The 26,655-nt window shown below is 38.1% G+C and overlaps 1 protein-coding gene across 2 annotated transcripts in view; it reads left to right on the top strand.

The window, feature by feature from the left end:
* Positions 1–26,655, top strand: part of ClC-a (chloride channel protein 2) — a 625,116-nt gene that overhangs the window by 423,195 nt on the left and 175,266 nt on the right. For both annotated transcript variants that reach the window (XM_067141103.2, XM_067141101.2), the window contains exon 11: positions 2,104–2,266. In XM_067141103.2, the coding sequence (XP_066997204.1) occupies positions 2,104–2,266 (163 nt within the window). The remainder of the gene's footprint in view (positions 1–2,103; positions 2,267–26,655) is intronic.

The following is a 26,655-nucleotide window of genomic DNA, read 5'->3' as shown; positions in this document are numbered from 1 at the left end:
GAAGGTGTCAAACATGCCACAATTCTACGTACCTGGTATTACCCAAACATCTACAATCCCACAGAAAAAGAAAATATGCTTTAAATATACCTACAAATGTATCACTAGTGACTTTAATAGCGTTGCAGTGGCAATACGTAATTCTGGCAAAAACAATGACTGTACAGTGCCAACGTGCCAGATTAACACTAACTGTCAGACGTCGTATCGGCAAGTAGCGTCTGAATCAAACCCAACAGTTAGACAAGTGACTATAAATGACTACCTTCAACATTAACAGGGGAGAAAGAGTAATGTTGCACCCTTAGTGTACGAGCTTTTGTGCTCAGGAGTATAAATAAGGATTTAAGGAAAGGAGAAGTTTTCAAGAACAGAGCAGGCAGCCTTTCAAAAAAAAATAGGTTTTATTCATTTTGTGATTTGGAAAGTTTTTACTAAATGACATAATCAGGATAAGTGAACATTTTAGACACAAAAGGGATGTTTTAATGATTTAAAAGATTTTATTTGTAATTTGTTTTATTGATGACTGTATTGTACAAATGTGTCAAGTCCAAGGATTTTGTTTGATGTATTTTGTTTGATGTTTTCCACCGCTGAAGAAGGGAGCAGTTGAGCTTTCGAAACATGTATGGGAGGTAATATAATAAAATGTAAAGTATTGACAAGGCAGAAAAGTGTTTTCACAAATCATCAGGGCTGTTGCACCTTTTTTTTTTTTTTTAATTGATCTGGTAAACTGGACAACTGAGGATTGGTAACATAATACCATTTGGTAACAAATGTAGGTTTTATCTGAACATGGGTGTCTGTTGTGTGGCCCCTCAGCAGAGCATAAAAGCAGACACTGTTGTGGAGTAACAAACCTCCTGAAGCAGCAATTGCAACAATCCAGTCAATCAATCGATAGGTTAGATTAGGTTCATAATGAAATATTCTTCTGTTTCAACCGATTCTCGTTATGTTAGAAACTTATCATATACCGGGCGAGTTGGCCGTGTGGTCAGGGGCGCACTGCTGTGAGCTTGCATCCGGGAGATAGTGGGTTCAAATCCCACTGTCGGCAGCCCTGAAGATGGTTTTCTGTAGTTTCCCATTTTCACACCAGGCAAATGCTGGGGCTGTACCTTAATTTAGGCCATGGCCACTTCCTTCCAACTCCTAGGCCTTTCCTATTCCATTGTCGCCATAAGAACTATCTGTGTCAGTGCGACGTAAAGCCACTAGCAAAAACAAAAACTTATCATAGAAACAAGATTAAAATAAACACTTACCCCAGTTAATTTTGAAACTCTTATCATTAGGGGTATCACTATGAATGATACTTCTTCAGCGTTTTCATGTTTCAATTGCACGTAGCAATGTATAATCATCTCCTGACCTGATTTTTGTAAAGGATAACATTGCTTTAATCAATCAATCAATCAATCAATCAATCAATCAATCAATCCTGATCTGCACTTAGGGCAGTTGCCCAGGTGGCAGATTCCCTATCTGTTGTTTTCCTAACCTTTTCTTAACTGATAAGCAACAGGAAGGAAACCTACAACCTGTTTTCCAGTCATTGACCGGGTCAGGGATGGAATGAATAAAGCCCCCATCTTGTGGCGAGGATAGGAATTGTGCTGGTAGCCAATGCCTGTCGCACTCCTCTGGGGCAATGAGTAATGACTGACAGATGAAATGAAATGATAATGGAAAGTGTTGCTGGAATTAAAGATGACGGGGAAAACCAGAGTACCCGGAGAAAAACCTGTCCGACCTCCGCTTTGTCCAGTACAAATCTCGCATACACTGACCAGAATTTGAACTACGGAACCCAGTGGTGAGAGGCCGACACGCTACCGTCTGATCCACGGAGGCTGCCATAAGCAACAGGGCAACTAAATATATTTAACATATATATGACTTTTTCACCAACCATATTATTGTTTGTCTCCACTCTAGGGATGGTACGACTCCATGCTGAATTAAATATCCTATAATATTTACCTATAAGCAAGTGACATTTCATTGTGATGGTTGTTTTCAGGTGCAGTACATCTGTGTGTGTTCTTTTCTTTCTTGTGCAGTTCTTGTTTCACATGATATTTTATTTTTCAGTTTGTTTTTTCCATCATTGGTTCAACCATACCGGTTCCATCAGGGAGCTTCATTCCCGTCTTCAAAATCGGCGCCGCCTTAGGACGGATCATGGGAGAACTGATGCATTTATCATTCCCGTTTGGTGTTCGCTATGGTGGATCGGTTACACCCATCATTCCAGGTGCATATATAATGCTTATCTTTTATGTAGCCTTATATTTAGTTTTAGGTTTTTTTTTAGTGCTGAGGGTGTCTAAGAACATGCTCGGCTTGCCTGGCGCATGACACCTATGATTGACCTGAATATCTGAGTGTGGGATGATGATGATGATGATGATGATGATGATTATGTAGGGAGAGGGTGAAACTCAGTGTCAGCACATAGCCTGTTCCTGTCGAATAACACCAAGGGGTCTGCTCAAGACTTAATTTTCCCATTCGACAAACATATCATCATCATCAACCGCATCATATGCCCTCACTCCATATGAACACTGTGGAAAGGTTTGGAATTGAAGCCAGGCTATTGGTACTTAGTGTAGTGATTAGAAATTGTATACCATCACTTCTTCAAACTCTGCTGACTAACATTTGATGGTGAACTTTTTCTTCCACCAAAGGGACTTGAATCTGCTAACCATGGTGTCAGACCATATATGTACTTGATGCCTTAACAATTATAGCCATCAGATGTGTTAGCTTTTATAAAGAACCATATGTTTTCATATCAATACATGGGCTATTTATATTTGTCTCTTTTTACCTAATTTTACAAATGCATAAACTTACTGGAAGATTTCTTTAAGTAAGAATCTGCAATCATCTCGGAATTTGTTGTATCCTGTATTATAATTCATATGCCATTCTGTAAGAACATGTTTAATTAGTAGATATGACTTTTCGAAAGGTGGGCTTTGTTTCAAACGTACAAACACACTAGGTGTATATTAGTGGAGCAAAAACAGTTGATGTTAAATATGTAATTGCAACATCAGTATTATCTTTCTGAGTATTAAATCACTCAAACATAATTATGATTTTCTTTGCTCAGCATGCTCTTTTACGTGATATGTCTGAAAAGCGGTTGATAGCTCATTTAAAATCTCCTGAATTCTCATCATGGTTATGCGATCAGGTTTGCTATAATTATTGTAATTTTAAGGTGAATTCAAATTAAAATTTGCACACAAAGTTATTAAAATAGTTCCGTTCATAAAACTCTTTGTGCTTAATTAAATACACTTCGTAATTCTGCATATAGTGCAATCATAAAAACAGATTCCATGAAGTTATGCAGCCTGATGAGGTGGGAACATACATAAAGTCCTTCAGCTATTAACAAGAACTCCTTCACTCAGTCAACGACCTTCTGAGATTCCATATTTGAACTGTGAATACGTACATTTTCTAAGGTGTTCAGTAAGGGGCCTTTTTGTGCCAGAATAACAATCTTTATCTTGTTTGATTGATGTGTAACTGTGATTAGATTCTTTCATATGCATGCTCATAGCTGAGAAGCAGTTATATACGACGGCATTTAAATATTCGTGATATCTTGTTACAAAATTCCTCCCAGTTTGTCCAATATACAATGCTTTGCAGGATCAATAATTAAGTTTCTATATCCCCGAGTTGAGATATTTTTTATTATTATTATTATTATTATTATTATTATTATTATTATTATTATTATTATTATTATTGGCCTGTGAATTAAATAGTATATTTGAGGTGGTATTTCTCGTCCTTCAAGCTATACTTATGCCTTGCCTTGAAAATATTAGTGATTTGGTAGACATTATTACTATTAAATGTGAAGGAGGCATAATTCTTTTTTAGCAGTCTTATCACTGATTAACGTGGTGTTAGGTTTGTTTCTAATTTTATTGTATAGTTTGTCTATAAATTGCTTCTTATAACCGTTACTGTTAGCTATGGCATGTATAGTCTTAATTTAATCTTTAAAATCCTTGCAAAATAAAGGAAACTCGAAAGCCCTGTATAGCATGCTGTTATACGCTGCATTTTTATGGGCTCCTACATGCATTGAACTTTGCTTAATGGTGTTGCTGGTTTGTGTAGGCTTCCTGAAAATCATAAAAGATAATTTTTTTAATTATTGTTGTTATTATTATTATTATTATTATTATTATTATTATTATTATTATTATTATTATTATTATTATTATTATTATTATTATTATTATTATTACTACCAGACAATGAATTAACAAAAAATAACGATGTACCATACATTATTAAAATGAGGATGTGGGACTGACCCGTAGAATTCCTACATGTATAATGAAATTAAGTTAATGTTTCACCTGATCTTACATTATGTGATCCACTGAAAACAGCTAAGGCTTCCTGTTGGAGCATGAACTCAGCAGACACACATCTACTTCTTCTTTAGCATTTGTCCTGCCTAGTCATGAGCATAACATCCTAAGCCATACCGCTTGGCTTTCTTGACCAGGTCCGTATTTATGCGTGTATAGCCCCTGCCCATATATAGGCCCCACCGTTGTTTTACACATAATATTTTGTAAAATAAGGCTGCCTTGAATTCCATACTGCATGACCTTGAATGGGGTGGTTATGCTGCATGTAGTCCCAACTACCCCTACCCAGCAAACCTGCCCGACAGGTTTTACTGGTACTGGATGTACCTAACCATAGACCACCGAGGATTTTAGAAGTATGATGGTTTAACATGGGTCATGTACGAACAAGTTACACAGCAAAGTTCAAATTAGAGGTGGTGAAATATGCAGAAGAAAATGGTAAAAGAGGGGCAGGAAAGAAATACGATATTCATCCTAAGAATGTTCATCCTTGGATGAATCAGAATTCATTTCTTGAAAAAACCAATAATAGCAAAGAGGCTTTTTGGGGTAAAGAAGCAAAATACCCTCAGGTGGAAAGAGAGCTCAGAGTTTTGCTGTATGTGTTGAAATGCTTCAACTTGAAGCTCGAAAGATAGCCAGTAAACAGAACATTTCGTCTATTGAATTCAAAGCCACATGATCTGGCAATAAGGCGTCATAGCATCTTCCAGAAATATACCAGGAGAAGCAGCTAAAGTTTAAAAAACACGTTATCACGTTTCGAAAGAAGAACTACTACAACTTGGCGGCCATCGGTAATGCTGACAAAACACCCGCGTTTTTTGACATGCGAGGAGAGATGACAGTAAACGAGCTCTGTGCTAGTACAGTTGAGGTGCGTACAGCCGGTGTGGAAAAGCAAAGGTGCAATGTGATGTTGGCAATCGCTGCTGATGGGCACAAACTTGTACCATACGTAAGACTCTCCCCAAAGAAAAGTTACCATCAGGTGTTATTGTTCGAGTGCAACAAAACGGCTGAATGACTGAAGACCTCTTCATGGGTTGGTTAAAAGTAGTGTGGTTTTAGCGATTGAGTGCACTCCACGCCCCCGTTCGAGTACTTGACAGTTTTTGAGGTCATTTGACAGATGACGTTATGGAAAAGTGTCAGCAAGAAAAGTGAGATATGGTGGTGATTCCTGCAAGAATGACTGAAATGTTGGAACCTCCCAATGTTTCTATTAACCGTCCTTACAAGGCAAATTGGAGACGACTGTACCGTAACTGGATAAGTAGCGCAGCAGAAACGACTTTAACTGGACGCCTTAAGACAGCTTCCCTTAAACAGATGTGTGAATGGATTGTTGCAACATGGAAGGGAATATCTCCAGACATTGTTCACAAAAGTTTCAATTTCCAATGCATTGGATGGAACAGAAGATGACACGGTGTGGTATAAGCCTACAACAGATACTGAAAGTGAATCTAGTGATGACCAAAGTATAATGAGTGATCAGTAACTGAACAAATGTTACAATTCAAGTAATACATTGTTCCACAAATTTTTCATAATTTTTTCTTTGTTCCGAGTATAAGCCCAGTTTTTGTCTCCGAATACTAATACAAAAAGTGGGCCGTATACATGCGTAAATGTGGTAGTGATGGATGGATATACGAATGGACTCATTCTCCCTATTCTTGATTATTGTGACGTTGTTTTAGTTGACATGACGGGAGAAGAAACACTCAAATTTCAACGAGTACTGAATTCCTGCCAGCGATTTATTTACAATATCAGGTACGATGTTCATATCACTCCATACTATCAGGCTGTCTCATGGCTGAAGCCTGATAAACGTCGACAGCTACACACTTTAACGATGGTGTTTACGAGTGTTAGCTGAAAGCCAGCCACTGTATATTTTTATTCTAAATTCACCTTTTTATCATTATTTCACAACTTTTTTTTTTTTTTGCAATTGGCTTTACGTTTCACAACTTAAATACACGTTCTAGATCTTTTCTTTCTATTCCACTGCATCGCACAAATAAAATTAATAGATCATTTGTGGTGACCGGCGCCAGATTATGGAATTCTATGCCAGCTCAGGTCAGAGAAACTAGCTCTTTATCAAGATTTAAGGTTACCTGCCGAGATTACCTGCTGAGGACAGCTGACTGAATGGTTGAAGTATGAATGTGTGAGTGCCTGAGGATTAGTCATTTTAAGAGTATTTAATATTAATTAGTTTTAATATTAATTTAGTAATTTATTTAATCTTATTTCCAATTCTATTAATTTATGTAGTTTTAACTATTTTACTATTTTATTTAAGATTTTTATTAGTATGTGGTTAAGTGTACGAGAGGGCCTTTAGCCCTAACTTTGCCACTGTAAAAAGGCACTAATAAATAAATAAATAAATAAATAAATAAAGAAATAAATAAATAAATATAGGACAGCGATTCAACCAACTGAGCCGCATGAAAAGGAGGCATTCGTGATTATTGTTGTAAATAGATATTTTGTTAGTTGGTAAAGAAAAATACAAGTCACAACATATGCTAGGGAGGGTTTACATTGTCCTATTAGTTTCCCTAGTGGTTAGGGCCACACAGCTGTGAGCTTGCATCCGGCAGACAGTGGATTCGAACCCTTCTGTCGGCAGCCCTGAAAATGGTTTCCCGTGGTTTCCCATGTTCACACCAAGAAATTGCTGGGACTGTACCTTAATTAAGACCATGGCTGCTTCCTTCCTTCCTTCCCACTCCTAGGCTTTTCCTATCCCACCGTCACCATAAGGCCTATCTGTGTCGGTGCGACGTAAAGCAAATTGTTAATTAGTTTCCCTCGCAAGCCTGGGATGCAGAATATAGTAGTATAAAGTTACAGTTTTATGACGCTAATATTCGTATGTATAATTTTTATTAATGTGGCAGAAACCAATGACGTGGAGCTGTTGCCATTTCAACACCGTTTTGCATGTCAGGATTTGAACCTGCGAACTCGGACTCAGAAGGACAGCGACTCAACCAACTGAGCCACATGAAAAGGAGGCGTTTATGATTATTGTTGCAAATAGATTCAGTTAGTATGTTTACAAATGTTTTATGAGGAGTTTTATGAGGTGTACGTTTTCCAACTGTCCTAAATGCACAAGACCGGATGGAAGAACTAGCTGGAAGCTAAAGAGCCTTGCAGGGGTGTCGCTTCCTTCTCTGTTCTCTTTTTCAAACCAAACTCCATGGCATAAGAGCCCCAAAGGGCCATCGCCTACCAAGCGACCGCTGTTCAACCCGATGTCCTGCAAATTAGGAGGTATCCTGTGGTCAGCACGACGAATCCTCTCCGCCGTTATTCTAGGCTTTCTAGACCGGGGCCGCCATCTCACCGTCAGATAGCCCTTCAATTATAAGCACGTGGGCTGAGTGTACCTCAAACCATCCCTCAGATACAGGTAAAAAACCCTGACCTGGCCAGGAATCGAACCCGGGAACTCCAGTAAGAGGCAGGCACGCTACCCCTACACCGCGGAGCTGGCTGGTTACTTTTAGGTCTCCTTATTTTAGAATTTGACTTAAGGCATCCTGCATTCGATGCCCAGCACTGACAGAGTTAAGAAAGGCATGGGATCGGGAAGATACAGCCTTGTTTGTGGGTGCTATAGAGTTGGCCATGAGTCACCCGTGATCGAAATATCTACGACGTGGCAGGTAGTCACCTTCATGGGGCATAGTATCAAAGTGGTTCCTTTTTTTTTAAGAAGACAAATTAAATGAAGATTCTACTTCCTCACAAAAGAAGAACGATATTATCAATTTTACGAACAGTTTCAATAATGCTGCCGGTTTAGAGTACAGAAGTTATGATTTCGATTGTTGGATATAATTACATGGTAACAATCAAAACCATCAATATCTACAGAAGATACGTCACCGCACTCGGTAGAACCGGCTTTCTTTTCATATCCACTGGGTGAGTTGGCCGTGCGGTTAAGGGCGCACAGTGGTGTGCTTGCATCCGGGAGATAGTGGGTTCGAACCCCACTGTCGGCAGCCCTAAAGATGGTTTTCTGTGGTTTCCCATTTTCATACCTTATTAAGGTCATGGCCACTTCCTTCCCACTCCTAGCCCTTTCTTTTCCCATCATCGCCATAAGACCTATGATGCGACGTAAAGCAAATTCTAAATAAAAAATAAAACATCTTTTCACAACCCTTTCCAAGGAAAAGTTATATCCACGCTACTGGCCTGGACTTGGCCACTGAAATTATTTTGTGGGCACGCCACTGCATCCACTCATCATTTAAGGTACAAGGTAACCCCGAAGAATGGTTGGACACTCTAAATACACCACCATAAATAATGCGGTTATGGCTCAAAAGTACTAAAGAAAGGTAAGGGTTGAGATCTAGTGTTTTAAGTAGAATCCGAATCAATAGAATGTGACTTCCCATTTTAAAAATGTTTCATGTATCGGCTGCAATTCAAGCCTCAGCCATCTTGATGAGAAAATAGAACCATTGGAACTGAGTTATCACGTCCACTAATTAAAAGATAGTTACCCGCACTTTTAATGGTGCCATTTGAGGTTCCAATCAGTTTCCGGGCATTTGACAAAATACATAGACCTACCTATAGAACTTACACACGCATTCGCGATCTGTCTTGCTACTGTTAGAATAAAACTTTTTCATAACTTGCCGATGATGCACACAGTTTTGCCCTTAGTGACAAAACGGTCCATCTTCAAAAAATGTTAGGTAGTTATATGGCACAAAATGAAGAACTAACGTGCACCTCACAATCCTGTCACAGTCTTCCGAACGCTGCAACTTAAACACAGCAGATTTTTCAACCATGGTACAACCCCAGTTTCCTGAAACCAATCTGCAAAAGCTGACACAATGTTGTAAGCTTGCAACTGTTTCTGACCGTGGACCCCGTTATCTCGGTGGTCACGTTCCGGCCCTCTACTGAGTAACCCCTGGCTAATTGCCCTTTTCCTCATCTTTTGACATTTGTCAACACACGGTTAGATTCCCAATACTGAGGCCTTTACAATCCTAAGTGTTTTCCTTTCATTCAAGCAGTACAAATATGGAGAATTATGTATGGCCCTATTGAGCCCTGGTAGTATATTCTTTGTCGCTACGTTAATTTATCATTCCGGAGTAAGTTTTTAAGTTATTCGTACCGTACATAAAACAACGGCTGATCCTCGCTCTAGTTTCAGTGATTAATTTCACAAACATATGGTGGTGGTGGTGGTTGCTGTGGTTAGGGTCATGGAAGCAGGAGCTGTGAACTGATGCTTACAGAGGTATTTACTGTAGTTTATTTGTAGAGGCTCACAGATTGAATGTTAAGAGGCATACTAATCTGTACTAAAAAATATATATATGTGGAACATGCATACACATGTATACCAGAACCACCTTGCAGCACATACATCTCATCAAAGACCAAGATTGATGCCCTGCATTATGGACTGCATTTAGTTGTGAGCATAACATCCTCTTGACCACGTCCACTTTGTCTCATATCGGACAGTTCCTCAGTTGACCTCACGAGGCTGGGAGAACTCTGTTGCAGCCCCTGAAGAGGATTAAAATTTCTGGATAAGACAGGGTAAGAACCAGATATACCACCCAGACACCCTGTGGCTAGTATGCACGTGCACTAAGGGTCACATTTATGTGCCTCATTATTGAGTTATGAAAGAAAGGAATGGCCGTAAGCCTTGAAATGATTCGGATGAATGGTTGGGATGCATAAAAGAAACACGGAATCACCAGGCTGGAACAGAAGGCCAGCAGAGGATGGACAGCTCATTTTACAAGATGGTGTGGGCTGAGCATCTAAAGAAAGACTATTCTCTCCCAGTGGCTCCCAACAGGTTAAAGATAGTTGTGGAATGTCACTGATTCATTATAACTTACATCAGTGGTAAGAACACTGCAGAACTGCTTTCACAGATTGAAAACTCTAATCAAACAGTGGTGCTGTTTAATATAGTGCGGAGCACTGAAGTGGAAGGAATGAGTGGCATAAATAAAAAGGCAGGAGGAGAGGAACTCCACTGCACAGTAATGCTGGCTCTTACTCCAGATGATAAGAAACTTCCTCTGTATGTCATACATAAGAGGAAAATGCTTACAAAAGGACACTTCTCCCCAGAAATCCATTTCCAAATTTATGAAGAGAAATGATCTGATGGCTGACTTAATGGAGGACTAGATCTGAGGGGGTCAATGTCCTGTGGCTCTATTATGGAAGGTCATCATGCTAATTCTGGGCAGTTTTTTGGCCACCTTGCCAAATCAGTTAAAAATGAGTTTGTCAATCAACATTGTGATTCCTGAAGAAATGAAGCCTTTAATTACAAATTGAGCCTTATTAAATAGCTTACATATAGCAAAAAATACTGAACCTTCCAGCTACAAGTCCATAATGCCACCACCTGAGTATTCCAGCCAGTTGAAAGATCATATTGCATTATCCTTAAGACCCAGGAAAAAAATTTTAGTGCATTTTTTTCTTCAGCTGACCAAATATTGGGTTGTAATTTTTGGCAAATTAGTGGGTTAATGGCAATTATGTATTAAAAATGTTAAAAAACATATCTGGTGTTCCCCTTTAATTAATCTCTGTTTATCAGCTCACAAAGTATTTGCCCAATACTTATTTTCAAATCCGTAAATTCCTTTCAAATATATAATACACTACATCCTGTTGTACAATATAATCATGTGTGGCATCTGTTATAATCTAAAAAGCAGGGTCATTAATTATGAAGGGAAATAAAATGTCACTATCATTAACTCGTTGTGTTGAATAAAATAGAGTAGGAGTCCACCTTTTTACTACTGTTATGTTCATAAACAGAATACCTACATTTACATATTTATTAACTGCACGATTCATCCTATGAGGGACATTTTCAGCTGTTAGATGATCTGAGCACAAGAAGTCCCAAAAGTTAAAGATACACAATAGCTAGCTATAAAGAATATATGATATGCACTTGTTGAAGAAACACTACAGTTCAAAATGCATCCGATGTTAGGTAGGTATCCGCATGTGTTGGATTGCACAGTCACAAAAAGAAAGACTTAGCACTTGATGTTCAAGTGTGTAGCGAAGACTAAAATTGGTAAACACATCAAAATAGAAAGAATGTCATTAAATCTTGCATTCCTTAAATGAAGTGAAATCTGGTTAAGAGATCACAAGAATAAAATGTTCCTTTTACACGTTGACTTGCATCACTTTAAGCTCCCTGAAGCCAGGAAACTCCTCTAATTTGAGACAGTGATGATTCTTGTGGCAGAAAATAAAAATAAACAAGGAAAAGATATAAGATAAACAAAATGCACAAATAAAAGGACAACTAAACTTTCTATGAACAGATGGACAACAGAATATAGAAGGTCCGGAATGTAACCTGGCGACACGTAAATGCTTGAACTCAGGCAATCACGTTCCTTAATATACTGTTTATTAAACATAAAACTCTATAAAGCCCTTCAAAATTTGATGTTAAAATATACAAAGCTGAAAGATATTAACAGACACATTTAATGCTGAGTGCTTGCCGACATTTGTAACACGATTCAAAGAAATTACACACTTACTTATATGAACCTTGATAGCTATGCTCCCAGGCATGTGGGGGTTCATAATCCCGCCCTCAGAACCTGCATGATGTCGCTACTGATGCAAATTGCCATCTGGCTAAAAATATTTTCGTCAACGGGTATTTTATATCGCAACGAATTAACAGTTAAAGAAAGGTAGGTAATTCAGTAAAAGGTATTAACTTAAAAGAACATCAGGGGGATTCTGAAAACATGACCATTACTTCCGTATAATGGAGATGTACCATGAGGCGGCAGCATATCCAATTTTAAACCTATTTTGGAATTTAAGATTCCCTTATGCTTTGGGCTAGTCCCAGTCTATCGGAAATAGGCAAACAAAGAAAATTACAATGACATGAGTAACTTTACATTACAATTTATCTGGTAAAGTCACCTGCTCCCAAGTAAAGATGTGTCGTAGCGCTAAAAAGCGCTATTTCAACTGAATTAAATTATTCAAGGTGCGAGACTGCCCCGTAGAATTCCTGCAAGAGGAACTAGCTAATTTAAGACATAATAACAAAAGTAAAATTTACCTTATCCCTTCAGCTAGGCTGGAACTCCCCGAAGAAGTGAGAGCTCGGAACAGACATGTCTGCCTTGATAGGGAACCAAGATGAGAATGACCGGTGCTAACTCCCACCTTAAGATATAAACCTCCCAGTTTGCATATGTCATCCTTCCAGAACCACCCTCTGAGACTTGCAAGAACAGTCCAAACAAGGGTTCTTTCTGGCATCATGCCCACACTGTCTGATATTAACCAGAACACCAGCAACAAGGGTTCTTTATGGCACCAGAAAGACGTGAGAAATAAAGAGTCATGACTTTCATATGTTGTTTAAACAGTTCCCTTCTTAATTTTACTGTGTAGTACAAAGACTCAGTTTTCTTTATAATAATAAATGCACGTATTATACAAACTGGTACAATTCTCATAAAACATTGGAATGAATGGAGCAAATCAGTCATAATCTTCCTGAAGGAAAAAAAAAGAGAAGAAGAGAAATTAGAGTGAAGTTAGGAAAAAGAAAAAGAAAACTGGGAAAGAAAAAAATATGAGTACTCACTTCTCTGCAGGTCCTACTGTACAGGTGTTGCCTGGGCTATGTGAAGATTGTTAGCCACTGGCTTGCTGCAGCAAGCAACTGTTGTTAGGAGGGAGGCAGGTAAGGGAAGAAAAAGGCATGGGTAGGGCTAAAGTGTAGAGAGGGAGGGGTAGAATTTGTGACATCTGTTGTAGTTTATGCTGTTCTCTTGAAAGACAGGAAAATATTAATTATTTCTTCAAAAAGAACATTGCAGCTGTCACTTAGTCTAAGTGGATGAAAATATTATTCTAAATGTTCGTTAGAGTATCCTTGTTAACAACATGTAAGATAGTAAGATCCTGGTCAATGGAAGCCAAGGAATGATTAAAATCAGATGTGTGTGCTCATTGCTGAATATTTGTTGTGTTTCTTTGCACTGCTGTGTTTCTGGTAACAAATTACAAAACTGCTTCCTGTTTGTTCTATATACGAAACTTTGCACTGAGTGTGTTTTAGCTTGTATATTCCTGAGTTAGAAAATTATTTACTAATATGAATAATGCTGTGCTGATTATGAAACAGGTGGTTGTTAGTGTTATTCTTGAAGGATATGTTGAATTTTTGCTTCTTAAAAAGGTTGGTAATTTGGAAAATGTTACTGGTGTACTGTGTGTCAAAGTGGAAAAATCTTTTTTGTTAGGGTTTTTGATGAGTGTGGAATTTGGTTTGCTTCTATTTTATTGATGTTTCTGACCATGAAATTTTTATTGTAACCGTTACCAGCTGTGATTGTGTAGATGGCTTGAATTTCCTTTTAAATATCTTCCTGTGACAAGGGATTATTGTGAGCTCTGTAAATTAAACTAAAAATTTTGAAAGAAATTTTTTTATTTCTGGTTACTGTAATGGGCAAGGAAAATGAGTTATTCATTTCAGATTCTAGTGTACACTTAATGGAAGGGTGTAATGAGTTGATCTGTTGTAATACTATTGAACTACTAGTGATTTTGTTGGTCAATATTCGCAAAGATATCGTCAACTTATATAACACATAACACAATACCTTTGATGTTATTTAGGATTTTGAGCTTCTCTAAATTGTCAGTATAGATTTCTGCCAGGATTCCTGAAGCTGGTGTCCCTATTGGAAAAGCTGTTTGCTGGTATAAACTGTCACAGGATGAGAAATTATCAGAAAGAACTAAAACTAAAATAGTAGGAAAAATCATCTGTTTCATGTTAACTGCGCTTACTATGTTGCCGGAGGTAATCATTAATTATATTGATGGTGTCTTTTATGGGAATATTTGAGCACATGTTGGAAATGTTGAAAGAATGGATAGTGTGTGCAAGTTGTAGATTAAGATGTTTAGCAATGTTGCAGAACTCAACTGAATTCTTAATAGAAGAATTGTTATGGAAAGTATAATGTTAATTTGAAAATTATGAATAAACTGAGAGGTTTTTTAGGTTACTAAAGTAATGGGGGCTCCATCTTTATGAATTATGCTCTTGCTATAGGAAGTCCTTGGTTCATATTAATAATTTTAGAGGTATCTTGGTCGCTTAAGGTGAAGGAAGCATTTTTTAAGATCTGATTGAGAGTTCATTGAATCTGAGTAGTAGGGTCTTTATTTACTTTTATAAAGGAACTGTTTGAAGAATGATTCAGTTTTTTAAAATGTAATCTTCCTTGTACATTATCACAGTAGTATTTCTCTTGTCAGCTTTAGTAACAATGAGATTATCTGTAATTTTTTATTTAGGTCATTAGAGACTCTAATGAACAAAGGAGATGTTCTTAAATTCTGCTCATTAATTAAAGCAGACAGTTTTTTCTTTACCTCAAATTTATGCTGCTCATGTTTTACAGTAGGTATTTTAGAGATGACTTTCTCTACTTCTGCAATTTTAGTGGTGATTTCATTATATTTATGAAAACTGAACCAATTGTGTTGAGAAACTTTATTAAAGATGTCAAGTTCTGTATTATCAAAATATACACCTGTTAGGTTCTTAGGTGGGGGATGAAAGACTCTGTCGGAAATAGTGTTAGTGTTAATTGGGAATTTTTCTTCTTTAGAATTATTGATGAGCTTAGAGAATTTGAGATTTTCGAGTTTTTTAACATTTATGTCTTTTGACTATGATATTATGAAGTTTTTTATTAATTTGTTTCTGGAAGTAAGGAAGGAAGGAAGGAAGGAAGGAAGGAAGGAAGGAAGGAAGGAAGAAAGAAAGGAATCCCATTCCAACAGGGCCATCAGTTGAGGAGCTGTTAGATGAGCATTATAAAGTTGTACATTTAGAAAAGATTTCTCTCCAATTAGAAATAAAAGATTTCTTCTGATTTTGTGAATTTGGGAACTAAGTTATTAGTTAAGCATGGTTCAGGGAAAGTATATCTTTACTGATTTTGGAGATCTTAATTTTCAAACATAAAGGTACTAGCTTTTTTATAAGCCTGGTTGGCTTGACCATTACATGAAATCAATTTCATTATTTTTAGCCCATACTGACAATGAATCCCTGTGTTGAATAAAATAGGGGAGGAGTCCACTATTCCAATACTGTTCAATAACTTATAAACAGATACATTTACATATTTATTAACAGTGTATGTTTCATTCCTATGAGGAACATCATCAACTGTAAGAGGATTGAGTACAAGAAGTCCAAAAAGTTAAGGATGCACAGTAAATAGTTCAGAAAAAACTGACACACTATAGTTCAATATGCATCTGGTGTTAGATAGGGATCCATATGTGTTGGACTGTACAGTTCCAAAAAGAAATACAAAACACTTGATGTTAAAAGGTGCACGGTGAAAGTAAAAGTTGTAAACGCATTAAAATAGAAAGAACGTCATTAAATCTATTGTCCTTAAGACTAAGTGAAATCTAGTTAAGGTATCACAAGAATAAAATGTTCCTTTTACATGTTGACATTGCATCACTTTAACCCATTGACGCCAACCTCAGTACGTTGTATAGACCTTCTTTTCTTCACCTGCTAAGGACCTCCATGTGTGGTATACACCACTGTAGGCCTGAATTCATTTTATTTTAGCTTGTAAAGTTTTAAAGTACTCAAGATGGAAATGGTATAACTTTGAAGGTGAAGATCTCTGCCTCCTTTGTATGTATGAATTAGCCTAAATTAGTCCTCTTTCTTTCTTTCTTTCTTTCTTTCTTTCTTTCTTTCTTTCTTTCTAAAGAGTTTGAAATAGTCTGACCTCTTTCTGCTTGAGAGCATGTAGACTTTTCTGCTGCATTCTAGCGGATGTATGTATCACTACACAACGTTTCCTTACGTAGATATAAATGCTGACATCATCTGGCTAGGATTCCTATCATTCTTTCAACACCTTGAAACCTCTTACATCTCATAATGACTTGACTCCCTGTCACTTTGAAATACAATATTATATGGTGCAGAAGCATGGCACAGTGCAGTTTGAATGAATGAGAAGTAATTAAGTTTTAATAAATCAAATGATAACAGCCCTACAGCAGACTGCACTGAGCAAAGCAAGAGTGGACGCATATTACAGAGAATCGGATTGCACGGTATGCATGACCAAGAAACGGAAGATAAAACATACCGTCGTACATGCCGTCTTTCTCATGAGCTAACCATCCCATTAACCTGGGATTTGTGCTAAATTAATCTTTGAACTATTGTCCCCGATTCTTCTGCTCAAAGTTCCTGAGGCAACGATTACCCTAGTTTTCATTAAACAATGCATGTAAATACAAGAATGTCACTTTCAGTCCGTACAAAATGTAGAAGGTCTCTTCTCCATTAGTAGACCGTAAGGTAAATATAAAATCAATGAATGTAAACCACATTGTTTTGAGTCTCTACTGTAAATGCTTGGAATTAATCTGAGTTTAACTATTATAACAGTGAATTTTTAAGAGAGATCACTGCATTTTCTTAGTGCTCACACAAGAATCACCTCCGTCTGCTGTGTAAAGTGGCACTCAAATGCCTCCCGTCACTGAGAGGCTAAGCTGTCAGGGGTACTCCTCTCTAATTTGAGAGAGTGATCATTGTGATAAACGTTGGAATGAATAGAGCAAATCAATAAAGAACTTGAAGATTAAGAGAAGTCATATTTATGAAGCAGGAGTCTAAAAAGAAAGAGTGAAATAAGGAAAAGAAAGAAGGAAAAGAAAGAAGGAAAAAACAGAAAAACTGGGAAAGAAAAGAAAAATTTAAGTACTCGCTCCCTTGCATGTCCTACTGTATGGATGTGGTGGATGGGTAAGTTTGGTGGGGGCATGGGCTATATGAAGATGTTCTAGGAATTCATTACCAGGAACACAGCAATGCAAAGAAACAAAATATATCCAGCAATGAGCACACACATGTCTGATTATAATAATTCCTTTTTTCCCCATTGGCCATGATCTTAAAATCTTATGCATGGTCAACAAGGGTACTTGAATGAACATTTAAGAGAATATTTTTTCATTCATTTAGACCATAGGTTTGTTGATGATGCTTGTTGTTTAAAGGGGCCTAACATCGAGGTCATCGGCCCAGACCATAGGTTTAGCCCCAGTTATAATCTGAATGAAATAAATGACAGCTACGACATTATTTTTGAAGAAATAATTACATTTTTTCTGTATTTCAACAAAACCGTAATAGTACAAGAAACATCGCAAATTCTACCCCTCCTTCTCCATACATTAGCCCCATCCATTCCTTTTTCTTCCCCTACCTGCTAACAATAGTTGTCATCACATAGCCCAGTCAAAAGCGCACACACACACACACACACACACACACACCTGTACAGTGAGACCTGCAGGTGAGTACTTATACTGTATATTTTTCCTTTCCTTTCTCAGTTTTCTATTTCCTTTTTCTAACTTCACTCCAATTTCTCTTCTTCTGTTTTTTTTTTTTTTTTATATACTCCTTCTTCACGAAGATTAAAACTTCTCTTAATCTTAGAGTTCTTCGCTGATTTGCTCCATTCGATCAACATTTTATGGGAATTGTCATTGTCTCAAATTAGGGAGGAGATCCCCTGGCTTCAGGAAACATAAAGTGATGCAACGTCAACATGTAAACGGAAACATTTTATTCTTGTGATATCTTAACCAGATTTCACTTAATTTTAAGAATGCAATATTTAAAGACATTCTTTCTATTTTAATGCATTTACCAGTTTTACTCTTTGCCACACACTTTTTTATTGAGACTGTACAATCCAACACATTTGGATTCCTATTTAACATTGGATGCATATTGAACTATAGTGCCTTTTTAACAACTACATGTCATGCACTCTTTAGCTAACTATTTGTTGTGTAACCTTGGATTTCTTATACTCAATCTTCTTACAGCTGAAGATGTCTCTCATAAGGACGAAACATACACTGTTAATAAATATGTAATTGTATTCTGTTCATGAATATTGAACCATATTGAAAAGGTAGAATCCTATTCTGTTTTATTCAACACAAGGATTCAATGTCAATAATGAAATTTATTCCATGTAACTATCATTAACTGGCAAAGAAGTGTTGTCTGTGTTCTCTACAGTATCTGTTTAAGAAATACCAGCTTGTTGGGTTAAACATCTAAACTGGGATGTATTAAAGAATAATTCTACTTAGAATATTTCTGATTAATTATTTTCCTGGGTAGCCTTTTCTTTTTCTAGTTCTTTGTACTGAGTAGCACACTATGGTCACTTATTCTGTATTGCAATAATAATTACTAGATCAGTCTTAGTAGACATGACAAGGGAACAAACACTTATACTTCAACAAACACTGAACTCCTGCCTATGATTTATTTACAATATCAGGTATGATGTTCACATCACCCTATACTATCAGGCTCTCTCATGGCTGAAGCCTGATAAACGTTGTCAGTTAAACATTTTAAGAATGGTGTTTAGATTGTTAGCTGAAAACAAATCACTGTATATTTCTTCTAAATTCACCTCTTTATCATCTTTTAACAACCTAAATACCCATTCAAGCTGCTTTCATTCTATTTCTGTGCATGGCACAAATAATGTTAATAAATCATCTGTGGTGACTGGTGCCAGATTATGAAATACCTTGCCAGCTCAGGTCAGAGAAACTAGCTCATTATCAAGATTTAAGATTGCCTGTCAAGACTATCTGCCGAGGACAGCTGACTGAATTGTTGAAGTATGAATGAATGTGTGCCTATGAGGATTAATTAGTTTTAAGAGCATTTTACACTGACTGACAGAGCAAATGCAACACCAAGGAGGAGTGGTTCGAAAGGGATGAAAGTTGGGGAAAAAACAGAGACGGCACGGACGAATAATTGATGTTTATTTCAAACCGATATGCAGGTTACACAATGCGCACGGCATCGACTCAGTAGGATGTAGGACCACCGCGAGCGGCGATGCACGCAGAAACACGTCGAGGTACAGAGTCAATAAGAGTGCGGATGGTGTCCTGAGGGATGGTTCTCCATTCTCTGTCAACCATTTGCCACAGTTGGTCGTCCGTATGAGGCTGGGGCAGAGTTTGCAAACAGCGTCCAATGAGATCCCACACGTGTTCGATTGGTGAGAGATCCGGAGAGTACGCTGGCCACGGAAGCATCTGTACACCTCGTAGAGCCTGTTGGGAGATGCGAGCAGTGTGTGGGCGGGCATTATCCTGCTGAAACAGAGCATTGGGCAGCCCCTGAAGGTACGGGAGTGCCACCGGCCGCAGCACATGCTGCACGTAGCGGTGGGCATTTAACGTGCCTTGAATATGCACTAGAGGTGACGTGGAATCATATGCAATAGCGCCCCAAACCATGATGCCACGTTGTCTAGCGGTAGGGCGCTCCACAGTTACTGCCGGATTTGACCTTTCTCCACGCCGACGCCACACTCGTCTGCGGTGACTATCACTGACAGAACAGAAGCGTGACTCATCGGAGAACACGACGTTCTGCCATTCCCTCATCCAAGTCGCTCTAGCCCGGCACCATGCCAGGCGTGCACGTCTATGCTGTGGAGTCAATGGTAGTCTTCTGAGCGGACGCCGGGAGTGCAGGCCTCCTTCAACCAATCGACGGGAAATTGTTCTGGTCGATATTGGAACAGCCAGGGTGTCTTGCACATGCTGAAGAATGGCGGTTGACGTGGCGTGCAGGGCTGCCACCGCTTGGCGGCGGATGCGCCGATCCTCACGTGCTGACGTCACTCGGGCTGCGCCTGGACCCCTCGCACGTGCCACATGTCCCTGCGCCAACCATCTTCGCCACAGGCGCTGCACCGTGGACACATCCCTATGGGTATCGGCTGCGATTTGACGAAGCGACCAACCTGCCCTTCTCAGCCCGATCACCATACCCCTCGTAAAGTCATCTGTCTGCTGGAAATGCCTCCGTTGACGGCGGCCTGGCATTCTTAGCTATACACGTGTCCTGTGGCACACGACAACACGTTCTACAATGACTGTCGGCTGAGAAATCACGGTACGAAGTGGGCCATTCGCCAACGCCGTGTCCCATTTATCGTTCGCTACGTGCGCAGCACAGCGGCGCATTTCACATCATGAGCATACCTCAGTGACGTCAGTCTACCCTGCAATTGGCATAAAGTTCTGACCACTCCTTCTTGGTGTTGCTTTTGCTCTGTCAGTCAGTGTATTAATAGTACCCACATAATAATGTTTCATTATATCTGTAAGGAAAACATATTAGGTAATCTATTGTTATGTACGGTATATATTATTAATTGTTTTGATTTTGTTTCATTCTATAATTTATTAGGATCATGCACTGCACTTCAATATTACTCATACTCAACTCTGATGACCTTAATTATTTAATGTTCACATTAAGTCTTAAATTTAACTTAAATTATATCAATTTTTAATATTAATTTTGTCTCTTATTTATTTAAATTCATTTTAAAATATATTAATTTATTTAATTTCAAATATTTTAATTATTTTAGTATTTTATTTTGGATTGTAGACAAAATATGGTTAAGTGTAAAGAGAGCCTTAACTTCACCACTGAACAAGGTAATATTAAATAATTCAGTAAGTTTAAGCCTCAGCAGCCTGAAATATGATGAAGAGTTGGAAAGGAAAACTATATGCATCCATATAATAGTATTGTGATGTGCCTTTCCTATTTGAGGAAAGATTGTGAGGGAGAATGAATTCATATAACCTGTGAATAAAGGCAGATAAAAGTGAATAGCTCACAACTTTCCCTTGTCATCCTCATTAGGAGTAAGCATCATATTGCCCCCTACTTCCCGGGCAGGCTCAGCCGAGAGATCCAGAGGTGGACCATACGTTAACTGGCGTTGCTTATTTTTAGAGGCAGCTAATGGGACAAGGACTGATAATAATGAAAAAAGATTCTAAAACAATGGCTTGACATTTATTGCTAATAGCACATTTTAAACACCATATTTGACAAAATTTAAAAAAATTCTTGATGTCGTTTTTTTATTTCTTCTCATAAGATTATTTTGCAAAATTGCTACAATCTGATTCTTCCTTTTTTTTTTACGTTGCACCGACACATCGAAGCCTGAATTACACTGAAATATAAATAAAAACCAAAATCAGCCTTCATATGGGTTGAAGAAAATCAAAATGTAGAGGGTGAACCTCATCTTAACTTATTTGAACAACAAAATTAACAGAAACTGGCTATCACTTATCGCATTGACAAATCATGAAAAATGGAAATTTCATCCTAATTAAATTTTGTTAATCCTGATTAACGTCTTGAAAATTCTCACAATTAATATTTACAGCATTTACATTATCATCTTGTCTTAATCGTTAATAATTTCACTGATATTGTTGAAATAATTTCTGAGAAAACTTTAATAATTCACATCCTTGAGAATATTTTAATTAATGTAATATCAAATAATTATGTCGATTTAATATTTTACAAGTATTATTATGATCTTAATGAAGCAGCTTTTCCATGAAACTCCTTCAAAGTGTGACTGGAAATAATTTAAGACATTTACAAGTTAACATTGCAAAACACCTTGAAAATCTTACATTGATTAACTTTATTTAACCTTGTTTAACCTTGTTCATGCGAGGTTGAAATAGTACGGGCCTATTCATTTTTATGATCACAACAATGTAGAATCTTACTTAAATATGCAATAAAATTCACTAAACACAATCCTTTCCACAAGATAAATTAGTACAAACAATGCCGAAATAACCTGAGGCCACCGTGGTGAACACGGGGTCAGGTCAGAACCACATTTCAATAAATCACATACGTACGTACGTACATACATACATACATACATACATACATACATACATACATACATACATTATCAAATCAAAATATCATTATTTGCAAATGAGGTGTCTACCTCGGTGGCAAATGGTACACTAAAATACATTATTGTCAAGCACTAAATTTTAAATTAACAAGAGAAGGAAAAAAAAAATTTTTTTCTAGAATACAATAATATACAATTTATGCTAACAATTTTTTTCTATTAAACAAATGGATCATCCTTAATAAATTTATATTGTTCACAAAATTCTACTTACAAACATAGTCAACTCATATACAGTATGTGGAATTACTTCAAATAATACTATGCAACTGGTATAAGATTAAAATTTACATTGCATTTATTTACTTTTTTACCCATTTTGGAACCTAAGTAGCATAACGACCTGCTGCGTCTTAACCAGAGCCCCCTCTTGTCACCAATTTTCAGAGTTCCTGAAGGGCCTTCACAGCTACCGTAGCGGTCCCAGGGCCCTCAAAGTCCTCACTGTACTTCACCCCTACAGACAGTCCCCTACTTTGGCTGTCCAAATTCCATGGACCAGGATCATTATAGACTGTTATGCCTTTCAGCATTCAGTCTGCAAGACTCTGTGAATTTACTAAACGTCGCCACAATCCTCTATTTGCAACTAGTGTTGTGGCCACATTTAGTTCTATACCTCCTATCTTTAAATCATTAGAAACTGAGTCTAACCATTGTCGTCTTGGTCTACCTCTACTTACTTTACCCTGCATAACAGAGTCCATTATTCTCTTAGGGAACCTATCCTCCTCCAATCATGACCCCACCACCGAAGATGGTTTATGCGTACAGCTTCATCCATCGTGTTCATTCCTAAATTAGCCTTTATCTCCTCATTCCGAGAACCCTCCTGTCATTGTTCCCACTTGTTTTTACCAGCAATCATTCTTGCTATGTTCATGTCTGTTACTTCTAATTTATGAATAAGATATCCTGAGTCCACCCAGCTTTCGCTCCCGTAAAGCAAAGTTGGTCTGAAAACAGACCAATGTAAAGATAGTTTCGTCCGGGAGCTGACTTCCTTCTTACAGAATACTGTTGATCGCAACTGTGAGCTCACTGCATTAGCTTTACGACACCTTGATTCAATCTCACTTACTATATTACCATCCTGGGGGAACACACAACCTAAATACTTGAACTTATCGACCTGTTCTAGCTTTGTATCACCAATGTGACATTCAATTCTGTTGAATTTCTTACCTACTGACATCAATTTAGTCTTCGAGAGGCTAATTTACATACCATACTCATTGCACCTATTTTCAAGTTCCAAGATATTAGACTGCAGGCTTTCGGCACAATCTGCCATTAAGACCAAGTCATCAGCATAGGCCAGACTGCTTACTACATTTCCACCTAACTGAATCCCTCCCTGCCATTTTATACCTTTCAGCAGATGATCCATGTGAACTACGAACAGCAAAGGTGAAAGATTACAGCCTTGTCTAACTCCTGTAAGTACCCTGAATCAAGAACTCATTCTGCCATCAATTCTCACTGAAGCCCAATTGTCAACATAAATGCCTTTGATTGATTTTAATAATCTACCTTTAATTCCATAGTCTCCCAGTATAGCGAACATCTTTTCCCTCTGCACCCTGTCATATGCTTTCTCTAGATCTACAAAACATAAACACAACTGCCTATTCCTCTCGTAGCATTTTTCAATTACCTGGCGCATACTGAAAATCTGATCCCGACAGCTTCTCTGTGGTCTGAAACCACACTGGTTTTCATCCAACTTCCTCTCAACGACTGATCGCACCCTCCCTTCCAAGATGCCAGTGAATACATTGCCTGGTATACTAATCAATGAGATAACCTCGATAGTTGTTGCAATCCTTCCTGTTCCCTTGATTATAGATAGGTGCAATTCCTGCTTTTGTCCAATGTGAGGATACATTACCAACACTCCATGCTAATTTTACTACTCTATGAAGCCATTTCATCCCTGCCTTCCCACTATACTTTACCATTTCAGGTCTAATTCCATCTATTCCTGCTGCTTTGACAATGGAGTTTATTTACCATCCTTTCCACTTCCTCAAGCGTAATTTCACCAACATAATTTTCCTCCTCCCCATGAACTTGGCTGTTCGCAACACCACCAAGATGATTTCCTTTTACACTGAGAAGATGTTAAAATTATTTCCTCCACCTCTCCAGTGATTCCCTGGGATCTATTATGAGTTCACTTGAATTACTCGAATCACTGTTCATTACATTTTTCCCTCCCTTCCTAAGATTCTTTATTACTGTCCAGAAAGGTTTCCCTGCTGCTGGGCCTAGCCTTTCCAGGTTATTACCAAAATCTTCCCATGACTTCGTTTTGGATTCAACAACTATTTGTTTTGCTCTGTTTCTTTCATCTACGTACAAATCCCTGTCTGCCTCAGCCCTTGTTTGGAGCCATTTCTGATAAGCCTTCTTTTTACATTTACAAGCTGCTCTCACTTCATCATTCCACCAAGATGTTCGCCTTTTCCCATCTTTACACACAGTTGTTCTTAGGCATTCCCTTGCTGTTTCTACTACAGCATCCCTGTATGCCACCCTTTTATTTTCCATATCCTGAACCTGCTTACTGTCTACTGCTCGAAACTTCTCACTAATCATATCCATGTACTTCTGTCTAATTTCCTTGTCCTGGAGATTTTCTACCCTTATTCGTTTTCAGACAGATTTCACTTTCTCTACCCAGGCCTAGAGATACTACAGATCAGATAGTGGTCTGTATCATCGAAAAATCCCCGGAAAACTCGTACATTCCTAACAGATTACCTGAATTCAAAGTCTGTTAAGATATAGTCTATTATGGATCTGGTACCCCTAGCCTCCCATGTGTAGCGATGAATAGCCTTATGCTTGAAGAATGTATTCGTAACTGCTAAACACATACTAGCACAGAAGTCCAGTAGCTTCCATATCTTCCCCACACTTACTAATCGCCCTTTCGTATTCTTCAGTTCTCTTCCCAACTCTCGCATTGAAATCTCCCATTAGCACTATTCTATCCTTGCTGTTGACCCTGACCACAATGTCACTCAATGCTTCATAAAATTTTTCAACTTCATCCTCATTTGCACCCTCACATGGTGGAGACAATTCTAGTCCTAATTCCTCCAACTGACAAATCTACCCACATCATTCGCTCATTTACGTGCCTAACGGAAACTATGTTGCGTGCAATGGTATTCCTGATAAAGAGCCCTACCCCAGACTCTGCCCTTCCCTTTCTAATACTTGTCAAGTACACTTTATAATCTCCTATCTCTTCCTCGTTATCTCCCCTTACCCGAATATCACTTACTCCTAGCACATCCAGATGCATCCTCTTTGCTGACTCAGCCAGTTCTACTTTCTTTCTTCCATAAGCCCCATTAAATTGATAGCTCCCCATTGAATTCCATTTCGTCCGCCAAGTTGTTTCCAAGGAGTCCCTTGCCTGTCAAATGGGAGTGGGACTCCGTTAATCCCACAGGTCAGAGGCTTGCTTAAAATGTTCTGAGCTCAGTAAATTCATGAAGCAGGATGCTACCATACTTGCACATAGTCCAAGTGAGGATCTCTCTTCTAACAGGTTATGGACCACCAGTGAATTGTATAGTCCTAGCCGCCTGCGCACAAGGAGCGCCATGACTCAGAATATGTCCGAGATGCCCACTCCCATTCCATAGCACTGGTATCCCGACTCTCAGGACCACTTACTAGGCCACTCAGTCGTTGCCCATGGTTCACGAACTAGGACATGACTGCAGTAACCCACACCATGAACCATCAATAAATCACATGAGAAAAATATTTCTAACTACATCATTCATTCCACATTCACACATAGGACACACGTATTTTATTTACGTATACTATTTACAGAAGAATTCTAGAATTTTAATATTATATTGTGATTTTTATCATAACTTTCTATCAATGGAATAGTCAGATGACCTTATCTGGTAAGTTATCACATTCGATAATCAGTGACATGTGATCGAATAATGGCAATCACTTTAAAGAAAATAACAGGGGTATTATAACGTCGATCGATAGAAATTCAATAGTTTTATAATCAGAAGAACTGGTCGACAATCGTCACGCACATCAGTAGGGTTAGATATAAATGTCACCGGACACGTGGTCAGTGGGTTACGATAAATTATTATTATCCCTAAATCTCATATATATCACTCAACACATGCTCAAAATTCACGGAACGCATGGTGACTCAAGACGCATGC

This window comes from Anabrus simplex, chromosome 2 (assembly GCF_040414725.1).
Source record: "Anabrus simplex isolate iqAnaSimp1 chromosome 2, ASM4041472v1, whole genome shotgun sequence".
Taxonomy (NCBI): Eukaryota; Metazoa; Arthropoda; class Insecta; order Orthoptera; family Tettigoniidae; genus Anabrus; species Anabrus simplex.
Note: the sequence above shows the minus strand (reverse complement) of the source record. Positions and strands in the feature narration are given on the sequence as shown.